We start from the raw sequence: 12,811 nt of genomic DNA, 5'->3' as shown, positions 1-12,811 counted from the left end.
CTCCCGGCACGAGGTCCCAGACCTGCACCCTCCCGCACTGGCAGGGGACACAGAGAAATTGGGTTCCATGAGAGTTTTCTTCTTCTCCTTTCTCTGTTTTCCCTTCTTCCTCCTTAAGTTGCTGGACCCAGCTGGTCAGGGAGGAGCCCAAGGGCAGCTGTGACCTGCCCACAGAGGTCCCTGGCCAGCAGAGGTGACAGAGCCACCTCAACCTGCAGCTGCTGCCCTCGGCTGCCAGAACCCCCTGCAGCTTTTCAGGAGGTTGTGAGAGCAGCACGCTCCTCCCCAAAACGTGAGACAGGGAGTTGCTCATGGTGCTCCACATCACGCTTAGCCAACACTTCACTGAGCATATTTATGATTTCTTTGTTCCATATAAAAGGGCTGATGGCTTTGCTGACATTAACACAAAGCTGCTTGGCACTAAAATGCAATTGATGCATTTTTAGAATTATTTGCCCTTGTCATCTTCAGGACTTATGTATAGCCTATTTTTTCTGATTTATTGGGCCTTAAAAACCTCTTTTGAATTTTATATCTCAATCAGCAGGAGCACACCACCCATAAGCCTCCTTTTTATGATGCAAGAGTTTGAAGCCTAGGATGCTCTGGATGTGCTCTGTGAATGTCTACAACAATAATTTACAACCCTTATTTTCTTTCTCTGAAAGTAGAATCAGAATTTTTTTTGGCTGAAATGAGGATTGTAGCAGATGTCTGAAGCCAGGGGGGAAACAAAATCACACACAAAGAAAACCAAATTGAACAGTGGAAGAGGCTTCAGGCAAACAGTGAAGAAGTGCTTTAGGGCAGTGCTTGCTTTCAGAGTTGTTGTTTCGTTACTTGGTTTTCACCTAGGTACAGCATCCCAACTGGATTCCTTTGTCTGCCAGGCATCAGCTTTTTCAGAAGTTTCATGAGAGCAAATTACCTCTCAGGACCAGACTGAAAGCACCAGCTGGAGCACTGGACACAGCACAACACACTCTCTGTCATGCCCACTTGGCAGCTCTTTGCTTGACAATGAATCTCTTACACCTGAGGAACCCAGGACATAATGGGAGTTTGGCAAAATGAAACAAAAAAATATATAAAAAGCAGAAAATCTATCCTGGGTACAAGCAAACCTAAATAAACATTGTCCTGCCAACACAAGTATTTTCTTCTACCTCCCTCACGTCAGATAATCCCAGAAGGGTTTGGTCTTCAAAGCTCACCCAATGCCACCCCTGCCATGGGCAGAGACACCTTCCCCTGTCCCGGGGTGCCCCAAGCCCCATCCAGCCCGGCCCTGGGCACAATGAACCTGCTGGGTAAGCAGCAGCAGCAGCACAAGCCCAGGGAGCTCCCAGCCCAGCACCTGGACGGGAAGCCAGCCGCACTGATCCGGATGGTCTCCAGCACTCCGCAGGCTCTCAGCTGCTGCACTGCTCTCTTCGGATCAAACCTGCAATTAGATTTAGGACAGGCATTAACACACAGTGAAAGGGAGCCCGCAGCCACTGCCTCTCAAACCTCAGCATAACCCAGGCCTGGCTTTGGGAACAGGCTGCACAGATGTCACACCTTTTCTCTGCATGTCGCAAAGGTCCGACTTCCGAGTTGCCTGAAACCTTGCTCCCACCCTGCTATCAATGCCAGGGGTATTCTTGGGATAGACTGACCATCTGCTGCAATTAATTAGTGCCTACAGCTAGAATTTATCTGGCTTTGTAAAGCAATACAATCACAATAAAAAAGGGAACAGGCTACCCCACCACGAGCTGCCTGGTGAACCAGCTATTGGGGCAACAATATGTTTACAGAAATCAAATTCAACAGCAGAATAAGTCTGATATATTCAATTCCATATCCAAAGCAGGTAATTAACAGGTCCCATGATTTTCTAGACTAAGTTTTCCAAGAACATGACCACTTTAAAGCTTGCATCATCCCTTACCACTGCCACCACATGCCATCAGGAATTTGTGGCAAAAAAATCTCAAGGAAACTTCCAGCTGAGTACTCAGCCAGTGCTTCCTCTGATTCCTGGCAAAAACTCACTCCCAAATCAGACCTTCCTTGCAGAGAGTGAGTCCAGGTACCAGCATCCCCCATGGCCGCTCCCTCCTTCCACCCTGACGCTGAATGCACAAGGAGGTCACAGCTCTCCAGCCCTGGAAGGCACTGGAAAAGGTCCCTGCATCAAGCTCAGACTCACACGATGCAATGTCCATAGCTGTGTGAGGTTTCCAGAACAAAGCTTCTCGTATAATGCCAGTTTTATTTCCCTTTCTGAAAGCTCAAAATATTTACACCTGCAAGTCAAGATTACATGAATAATTCTTCCTGCTCTCTGCTGTACAAAAGCAGCATGAAAAATAGTCTCCTTCTTCTCCCTCTGTGCTTTTTTTTAATTCCCTGGACCTGTCAAGTCTACAAGCAAGTTATTCACTGCAACACCACCAACACTGTGCAGGGTGAAAAATCAGTCTGGGCTGTCACTCACTTCAAGGAAGAACCCACAAGAGTGCAATTTCCATAACAATAAATAATAAACAGGAGTGGCAGATCGACAGGTAAGCGTCGGTCCTGGAAGATCCCAGGGCAATCTCTCTGGTATCCAAGGGAAACTCTGCAAAGCAGCAAAGCCCTCTTCAGTGGGGGTGAAATGCAGCCACCAGAGAGGCTGCAGTCATCTGTCAGCAACAGCTCCAGTTATGGGCTAATGCTGAAATTAAGATCTTAAAAGAGGGACAATACAGCTTATTACAAACTCCTTTTCCTTGCCATGGCAGATAGAAGCACCTGACGGGTTGCTTTTGGCCTGGAAACTCAAATCAAAGATCCCAAACCCTGCCTGAAAGTGAATCTAAAAGGAAAACTGACAGAGGAACAACCTGAAGTCAGGCATTCCCCTTGCACATCTCTCTTTGGAAGTCTTCTCCAGCAGGAATTAACCTCAGTCCCACCCTGCAGTCAGATGGAGCAGACACCCCTGCATGGAGCAAGGTGTCCCAGGATGGGAGCCTGGCACCCTCCAGCCCTATTACAGATTTTATCTTCTCAGCATGTTGTGAGTAGGAATGCAGGGTGTGAGAGACCTGAGGAACCCTCCAGTCCAGCCCCCTATGCTCAAAAGCTGGGACAGCTGTGGGGGCAGATCCATGGCCCAGGGGTTTAGCCAGTCAAAATTTATAGAAACCTCCAGAGACGGAGGCTGAACAACCTCTCAGGCAGACTATTCCACTGACAGACTGTCCTCAGGGAGGAAAAAAATAGGTTTACTCATGTCCAGTCTGAACCTCCCGTGTAAATTTGGGGCCATCGGCTCCTTCCTCCCACCACACACCACTGTTGAGAGCACGGCTTTCTCCTCATGGCAGCCCCTCTAAGTACTGAAGAGCTGCCATTACCTCCTCCCTGCTCTCCAGGGTAAGCTTTTCATTTTAGTAAAAACATAATGCTCTTGTGAGCCGAAAAATTTTATGTTTTAGAGAAAACTTATTTTCTCACTGAACAACAAACATAACACCCAGTGTTCTGCATGCTACAGACACTTGGGTGCTAACGTGGAGCAATGCTGATGATGTTTCACTTCACAAATGCTTCCCAGTACTGCACATTTTCCAGCATGTGTCTTTAGATCACACTTTTACACATAAAAAAGTCCTACAAGGAGCAGCTGAGGGAGCAGGGAAGGGGCTGGAGCCCCAGGAGAGGCTGAGGGAGCTGGGAAGGGGCTGAGCCTGGAGCAAAGGAGGCTCAGGGGGGCCCTTGTGGCTCTGCACAGCTCCTGACAGGAGGGGACAGCCGGGGGGAACAGGGACAGGAGCAGAGGGAACGGCTTCAGGCTGGGACTTGGACAGCAGCAGGAATTTCCCCATGGAAAGGGAGGTCAGGCCTTGGCAGGGGCTGCCCAGAGTGGTGTTGGAGTGCCCATCCCTGGAGGTGTCCAAGGAAGGACTGGATGTGGCACTCAGTGCTCCAGGCTGGTGGCACAGCGGGGTTCAGACACAGCTGGGACTCCATGATCCTGAGCTCTTTTCCAGCCTCCGTGCTCCTGGGATTCTGTGACTTTATTAGTGCCAGGCTAAGGACACAAATTCTTCAAGCTGGTGGCAGCAAGACCAACCTTGACCACGATCCCCAGGTGACAATGCCAATTAAGCAATCCATGAGGGGTGAGGGGGGAGAAGCTCTTGCAGACACCTGAACCCCCTGTGGATGAGGATGCAACCCCATCACCACAACCTAAAGCAACCTCCTCCAGAACCATCCTTGTGTCTATTTTGGCCTGTCATGTGTTCCCAAAATCCTGAGCTTGGACATTCACCAATAGTAGCATCACACTGGGCAGAGCCATCACTTGGAGTAGGAGCAGGCACTGGCAGAATTATCCTCCTGGTGCTTGCTACCCATAATATCTTAGGGATACAACTGAGTTCATTCAATTACTGCCCCCTGAAAACCAGGAGTTTGCACATCCATGGAATTATATTAACTGTATCCTGAGCATCGCATGAAAAATTGAATTTGAAAGTTCAAAGGCAGAGAAGTGAAGAGGGATGAGCTGAAAGGAGAGCTAAGCAGGGACACGGAGTCCTGGAAAGACCCACTGGAAAGATAAAACCACTTCATCACCCAGAGCATCTACCACACTCTCACTACAGCAAGTCAGAGAATAATTTTGTGCTTCATCTAAAGAAAATTGTCAATCACACAGTGTAATCCTGAATTTCACTTAATGAACACCCTCTGCAAAAGGCAAGAGGAGACCAAGGCCCAAGCACATCCAGTTCCTACAGGACGGTGTGTGGAACAGATCAGCAGAGCACAGGAACACAGATCCCAGCACAGACAGCCGTCTCCAGGGCTGCTAACTACCCATCTAAGGAATCGGGTAAATAGAAACCAGCTTCTGAATGTCTTGCAATGATTAATACCCCTCACTTTGCTGTTTGCAGGGGCAGAAGAGTCAAGCCAGGAAGCTTCCTGGTGGGATACATCTCTCCCAGCACATCATGACCAAGGGTAGGTCTGTTTAGAGAAGCTCTGCCTTCCTTCCAGGACACTGTTGGAGCTGTCTCTGCATTCCTAAATTGCACTGTGCTCACTGGGAGCACTCAGCCTGCATCAGATCAGCTGGAGGGAAATGCCTCCCTGCTGCTGGATTACATTTACAACCTCCTTCCTTAAAGGTCACCACCTGCACTTGATGCCTTTCGAGGACATCACATCTGTAAGGTCCCTGCATACTAATGGCCAAGCTTTTCTGGAGTTACAGAGAAGAAAACTGGGCACAAATCCATGACCAAGAGGTCAAACAGGGCTAACAACTACCTGCTCACAGAAATTGTTCCCTGTGATACGTCTCTGAGCTACGGACAAAGATCAGGACTGGCCTTTTGCTTCAGCTGCTCACCTGCCTGGAGTTGATACAAACCACATCTTTACTTTTTCTACATTTATTTTGGAAGCAGCAAGATATTTCTGTTCATTTTACAAGCCCACTTCTTATCTCTTCTTTTTCATTTCCTTCTCTTGTCACTGTTTGGAACTATAATTATTTAAATCAAAGCAAGTCTAAGATAAAAACTGCATGAAGGCCCTATCACTGCAAAGCAAGGATGCTCACTATTAGCAGAGCATATCTATGAATTATTAGAACCTGAATTAGTCTTCATTTCAGAGGCACAAACCCCACATGCTGAAACTCAAAAAGGTGACTCCAGCAACCCACACAGACCTTCCAGCTTCAGGAACAACATTAAATGGAAAAGGCAAGCTCTTCAGCAGGAGGAAGAGCCCAAAGCATGCCCTGCCACCATAAAGCTGAGCATATCTGCTCACCGAGTTCTTCATCAGTAAATTTGCAGGCAACACTGAGCTGGGAGCTTGTGTTGATCTATTGGAAGGAAGGAGGGCTCTGCAGAGAGACTTAGATCAGTTGGATGGATGGGCAGAGTCCAACAGCATGAAGTTTAATCAGTCCAAGTGGCGAGTTCTACATTTTCGCCACAAAACCCCCCCTACAACGTTCCAAGCTGGGGACAGTGTGTCTGGACAGTGTTCAGGCAGAAAGGGCCCTGGGGGTGCTGATGACAGCTGGTTGAATAAGAGCCAGCAATGTGCCCTGGTGGCCAAGAAGGCCAATGGCTCCTGGCCTGGATCAGGAATGGTGTGGCCAGCAGGAGCAGGGAGCTCATTCTGCCCCTGTATGGGCACTGCTGAGGCTGCACCTTGAGTGCTGTGTCCAGCTCTGGGCCCTCAGCTTAGGAAGGACGTTGAGATGCTGGAGCACATCCAGAGGAGGCAACGAGGCTGGAGAGGGGCTTGGAACACAAGCCCTGTGAGGAACGTTTGAAGGAGCTGGGGCTGTTTAGCCTGGAGAAGAGGAGGCTTAGAGGTGACCTTATTGCTCTCTACAGCTTCCTGCAGGGAGGTTGCAGACAGGTGGGGTTGGTCTCTTCCACTGGGCAGCACTGACAGAACCAGAGGACACAGCCTCCAGCTACATCAGGGAAGGCAGAGGTTGGACATTAGGAAAAATTTTTCACCAAAAGAGTAATAAAGTACTGGAATGCCTGAATGTGTTTAACAAAAGACTGGACATGGCGCTTGGTGCTGTAGTCTAGTTGAGGTGTTGGGGCATAGGCTGGACTCTGTGATGTTAGGGATCTCTTCCAACCTCATTATTCTGTGATTCTGTGATCTGCAGGGCCACTTACTTGAAGGGGAGCTTCTCATCGTTGGGCTTGATGCAGCGCACGTAGTGCGGGGTGGTGGCGTTCAGGGTCTCCATCAGCAGCTGCAGGGAGTTGCGGAACTGAAAGACAAAACCACTCGTCTGGAGGAGGGAGGGAGGAGCTGGGACCCTGCAGCCCCAGCCAGCAGTGCCACAAGCCACCCGTGGGTGTGACACAGAGCGAGCCTCCCCATGGAGCCAGCCCAGATACGGGGAATTCAGAGAAGACACTGTGGGGTTGAGGGCTTCCAGCTCAAAGAGTCAGGAGCAATAAAGCTCGGGAGTCTGCCCAGTAGGGTCTTTGAAACATCTCCAAGGATGGAGGCAGCACAACCTCTCTGTGCCCCTGTTGAACTTTTTGACTGCCCACAGTGGGGAAATGCTCCTTTCCTGAAGCTGTTTCAGTTTAAAGGCTCCACAGTATATTGGCACACCATCCAGTGAATCCCAGAGTCTCCACCCTCCCCAGACCATCATGTCTCAGCTGCTTTCAGCCAAGACTACTCAATCCTGCTGTTCCAGAGACACCACTAGAAGTCATCCAAAACACAACAGCTGAACACAAGAGATCATGGGAAAGTCTCTTTCCACCCAGCTTTTTATTTACCTCTGCTTCAAACTGAAGCAACAAGGTATTAACTGGATTGTTCTGTTGTCACTGACTCCCTGAGGCCTCCCATTACCTGGTGTCCCACTGTTTTCCTGTGCTCCTTGTTGGCAGCTTTGAAGGCTGGCTTGGCAGAGCGCACGTTGATCCGGGGCGTTCTCTTTGCCACAGCAGTGGTGGGCACGGCGTCCTTCTCCTCCTGGAATAAGTCTGCTACCATCTGATACTGAAACAAAAGGCAACACTTGAGCACTTCTGGCCCTTCCTGCTGGGGAATGAACCCACCCAGCTCCCATTGCTCAGGTCACTTCTCACCCATCCTAAACCCGAAAAGGGAAAAAGGGCAAGAAAGTGAAAGCAAGAAGAGATGTCTACATGAACCACGTCAGCAGGACAGCTGACCATTCTGTGCTGCAGGTCATGAAACCTTGAAACATGCACATTAAATCAAACTAACCTAAAAAGAAAGGAGGCTGGATTGCTGAGGTCTTGCCAAGGCACAAAACCTCCTGGACAGGAGGTGACTCTTGCTCCCAAGGCTTTGTTTCAGGGTGTTTATGCAGCCCTGCCCCAGCAAGGATGCTGCTACACAGCACATAACCTAGGAATAGGATCTCCTGTGAGCACAGGCTGCAGCCAGGCCCCACCACAGCCCCGGAGGCACCCTTGCTTTTCAAAAAAATTAAGGGACACAAACACTTCCTCCCTAATGACCCCACCTTTCAGGGTAGCACCACCATCCCACAACCCTGCAAGCACCACATCTAGCTCAACAGATCCTAAGCCTGGGATTTCTGGCAAGCCAGCAGCAACATTTCTGCTTCACAAACAACAGGTGAGCTGGCAAAGGCAGTTAATGCCTTTATTATTATTATTATTATTTAGGAGGCAGAATATTCAGATTTACATTAGGTTGGGGAACCTGAATATTAAGTAAGCCACCATAAATCTGGTCTGGTTAGCAAGCCTGTCGAATTTTCACATATTGAATCCATCTACACACCCACACACTGGCTACTGCCACAGCTGCACTTGCATTACTTAAATGTAAAAAAAATCCTCTCTGTCAGCAGGTGGGATGTCATGTATCACCAGCTGAGCTGGGCTCCTGCCAAAGCACCCACGGTGTCCCCCAGCAGCAGGGATGCTGGAGCACCTGAGGGACAGAACCACATTCCCCACATCCATGGCACACCATGCCCAACACACCCACCCCAAAACCACCAGCACAAGGCACTGGCAGCTGCCTAGCACTCTTGCCCCCACCTCAGGCTCCACCCAAAAGCCCAGCCTGGTTGTATTTCCATTAAGATCCCAGGAAGAGTGCTGTGGTTTACCATTTTTTAGACATAAACAGCAGCCCTGTGCTGTGAAGGGCTGCCTGGCTCTCTGCCACATCCCTGGGCTGAGACAGGAACATTTCCAGCCCTGTCCTGTGGGATGTTCTCACAGCTTGTTAGGACAGCAGCCTCAACAACACTGTGGGAAGGAAATTATTTGCATTACATGAGCAAATTTATTGCAGGCTCCATGACTGCGCTAGCTAAGGATCTGCTTCACACTCAGCTTTCACTGCTATCTCTGCAGCTCACTCAACTCCTACCACAATAAAGGCTCTCCCCTCCTTCACCTGGCCCTCTATCCCTAAAAACCACATCCTAACAATTGTTGTGGTGACACAACACCATCTGGGATGCTCTGACTCCTGCAAGCACAGGAGGTATGGATGACACATGTATACTAATGAAGATATCCAACACAGGCTCTGCATTACTGCCTCACACCTGACAATGTGGTAAAGCCTCTGGATGCAATTTGGGGTTTCAAAATATCTTCTCAACAGAGCTGGGAGTGCCACTGCTCTCTCCATCCACTTGGTATTAATAACAGCAGTGTTTGTTCCTGGGGAAGGATCTCAGAGCCAAGCTCTCAGCTTGCGTGATGCAAACCTGGTGGAACTTGGACCATCTCTAGCAGGAGCCATTCTGGGGCATAAGCAAGAGGGACAGATCCCTCCTCCCCAGCTGGCAGGGTCAAAGCCACTGGTGCATTATTTGTAATTACAGAGACCTGGAAAATAATACCTTCACAGCATGCCCTTATGCCTTCAATCAGCATTCAAATAATTTCCCTTAATTCAAAGAACATCAGCTCTCAACTGTTTTAGCTGACCAGCGCTTACAGAACTAATTAAATGCTTTATAAAGTCTCTCTCACCATCTTGTTGATGGCAGTAATTGCATTCTAATTAGCAGAAGGCAGTTCTGCCTTGGTGGGAGTGCTTCATCAGCGATGGCTTGCTGGCAGGGAGGTGCCCAGGTCATTGCTGTGTTAAATTCAGTGTTCCCCTTGCCCTCTGTGCTGCTTTAGTGGGAATGTAAAGAAGAAAGTAGGGAATGCTGTGTGCCAGCTTGATCCTGAGGACAGGACAAAGTCCTCGCAGCACAAATGTGAGCTTTAGTTAAATTTACACATTTGAATAGCAGAGTCAGCACTGTCACTTCTGCTTTTGCTGGTTCAGAGAGACCAGGTTGCCTTTTACAGCAATACAAAATTGTTTCTAATTGTTTATAGCCCTGGAGGGCAAATGGCAGGCAAGAAGCAAAAATACCAGGGTAACAATCTGCTGGCAAACAGGGGTTAGGGGCAGCAAGAGCAGATCACAAGGTGTTGAAGGATTTGGGAGAGGAATGTGACAATGCTCCTACTGCTCTTCTTCCAGACCAGCACGGCATCAGCACAGGCTGATACAGGCCACTGCTCCCATGTAGTTAGGGGAATGGGAGTAAATGGGGGTTAAAGGCAGAAATTCAACAACCTATCTCCCAAAGGTTCTCAGACCCAAGTGAATTTCAGAGTGTTTTGGGCTGTGTCAGGGCACATGTGGCTGCCCCATCTCCAGAAGCATCCAAGGCCACGCTGAACAGGGCTTGGAGCAACCTGGGATAGTAGAAGGGGCAGGGATGACACTGGATGGAATTTATTATCCTCTCCAACACAGCTATTAAACAAAGTCCAGCCTGCTCTGATATTATATTGTGGTCCCTACATATGGCAAGAGAGCCTTTATTTTACATCTGTGTTTTTAGGGAAGGATTTCCAGGGTCTCCACCACTCCACACCACACTACTCCAATGAGATACACTCTCTCCTCTACACCAAACAGTCAAGCAGAAATCCTTATCAGACACTGCCAGTTCTGCAGCACTGACTCCAACAGCAAGTTCAGCACTGGCTAAATAATTCATCATACAGCATCAACTATTCCTGGAGGTTACCTGGCATTTCTAATGAGCTCTAATCATGCCCAGTTTTTCCCTGGGAAGCTTCCTGAACATGCAGAGCTTTTGATTTGGGCATTATTAAAGCTCAGCTTCATCGTTATTAATTTCACAACTACTACCATGGATGAGAAAATTGCTCATCTTGCCATCTTCACATGAATTCCTTGCTGTGAAACAGGCCAAGGCACTGACAACACTTAAATAATTTCCCATTCTCATGTCTTCTAACTTTGACAGGAACAAACTCCTCCTAAAAATAATGTTTCCTCCACCTCCCTTCATCCCACTCCTGATTCAGGGTGTCATTTAGAAGGTCACAGCCAGCAGCACACCCAAGGGTGTCACAAAGAGAAGTTTGAATATGACACACTTTTGCTTGCAACATGCAGGCCTTCAAAACTTGTAATGTAAAAAAACAAACAAACAAACAAAAAAAAAACCAAACAAAAAAAAAAAAAAAAACAAAACAAAAAAAAAATAAAACCAAACTAAAACATGCCGGCCTCTGCTGTGGAAGGCTTTGAAATGGTTTGGAGGAAAGCAGATGAACTCCTTCCTTAAAGCACACACGGGGGTTGGAGCAGCAATGGTGCCCCAGAGTCACACAGCCTGGATTTCGGCTGCTGGATGGTGAGCTGGGCTTTGCATTTTCACACTAACTGCTTAATAAAAGCAGCTTCTGGGAGAGATGGGGTTGTTTAAGGTTTCAGCTCATTAATTGACAATGAAAGACTCAAAGCTGCAGGGAAGAACTTTTGGTCTGGTTTTAAAACAACAAGGATCTGAAATTCCTTAGCCGCCTGTGCTATTGACACTTTTAACCCAACCTACCCAAATGCTCACAGAGAGCAGGAGTATGGTACAGGAAGCCAGTGAAAAATCTACTCAATTTATATAGAAAACTGTAAAATCTCCAGCTTGGAGCCCACTGTAAATGCTCATTTACTGCAGGCATGACCCACTCCAAAGCCTTCAGACCCCCACAGCTCTTCTGCTTCCAACATCCCACCAAATCCACAGCACACAGGAAATTTTAAACAGCAAGAGCCAAAAAAGCCTTTACCAGGAGACCTGGCATTCAAAGTCAGTCAATACATCCCTGCTGGCACCTGGTGCAATGAGATGTTGACAAGTTGTTTGTACAACACTCGGGAGAGGGAAGGTACAGGCACAAAACCTTGTAAAAGACAAGTGACACCAAGAGTGATCATTAGTGTCTGTTAATTTGTTAAAGTTACACTTTGCCAGTGGTGTAAAACAGCTCCACAGCAGCTGGAGTGTCTCAGAGTTCATGTTACAGTTCCAGCATTACATATTAACTCCAGTTTTTGCACAGTAATTATTGAAGTAATTAGAAGTCACGGGGACAAGTACGCCAGATTACAGATAACAGGAACAGCTATTTTCACACAGAAGGGGGATAGGACCAGCAAGGCTACCCACAATGTACAAACCATGCTGGTGACAGTGGCTTTTACCCCAGATCCCCATGCTTTTGACCATCCTGGTCTAGTGCAAGGTGTCCCATGGCAGGGGGCTGGAACAAGACGATCCCTAAATTCTCTTCCAACCCAAATCATCCAGTGATTCTGTGGGTGATGGGTGATTCAGTGATGGGCGGGGAGGTCCAAGCAAGAGCTAAGTGGGATGTACAGTGCCCAAAAACTATCTGCTCCTAATTTTGGCCCTTGGTGACCGAAAAAAGAAGAGGATCAGCAGGTTTGGAAACCACTTCTGTGATGCATCCTGACAGGACACCAACACCGGGGTGAAGGAAGGCAGACAACCACCCACATCCATGCATCCAGTGGGTGTAACCCTGAGCACCCTCCTCTCCCCGTCCTTTTTCCCTGCTCCACACCCCACTGGTTTGTCTCTCTGGTGGCTGTCAGTGCAGCAGGGTCACACCCTGAGCCAGGTGTGGCACAGGGATGCTCAGCTCAGCTCCTGCCCTGACCTGCTGCTCCTTTTACCTGGCTGGCTTTCAGGATGTTGATCTGCTCCTCGTACACGGTGTCCCTGTTCTTCTCCAGAAAGCCCTCGCTCTGGTACTCCACCTGCCAGGACACAAAGGGAAGAAGCTCAGAGGCACAAGTCCAACACACAAAGACAAGGTGCTCCCACCACTCCCCTGCTGTCAGGAGCTCACCCCAAAACCCTGAGAGGGGAAAGGAACAACTGGAATTTAAAGGT

The 12,811-nt window shown here is 48.5% G+C and overlaps 1 protein-coding gene across 2 annotated transcripts in view; it reads right to left on the bottom strand.

Annotated features, from left to right (window-relative positions):
* Window positions 1–12,811, bottom strand: part of MYO5B (myosin VB) — a 148,890-nt gene that overhangs the window by 58,322 nt on the left and 77,757 nt on the right. For both annotated transcript variants that reach the window (XM_063179615.1, XM_063179614.1), the window contains exons 14-17: window positions 12,592–12,675; window positions 7,411–7,560; window positions 6,711–6,808; window positions 1,361–1,447 (exon numbers count right to left, since the gene is read on the bottom strand). In XM_063179615.1, coding sequence (XP_063035685.1) covers window positions 1,361–1,447; window positions 6,711–6,808; window positions 7,411–7,560; window positions 12,592–12,675 — 419 coding nt within the window. The remainder of the gene's footprint in view (window positions 1–1,360; window positions 1,448–6,710; window positions 6,809–7,410; window positions 7,561–12,591; window positions 12,676–12,811) is intronic.

The sequence above is a fragment of the Melospiza melodia genome, chromosome Z (assembly GCF_035770615.1).
Source record: "Melospiza melodia melodia isolate bMelMel2 chromosome Z, bMelMel2.pri, whole genome shotgun sequence".
NCBI classification, from domain to species: Eukaryota; Metazoa; Chordata; class Aves; order Passeriformes; family Passerellidae; genus Melospiza; species Melospiza melodia.
The sequence above is the reverse complement of the archived record's forward strand: the minus strand, read 5'-3'. Positions and strand labels throughout refer to the sequence as shown.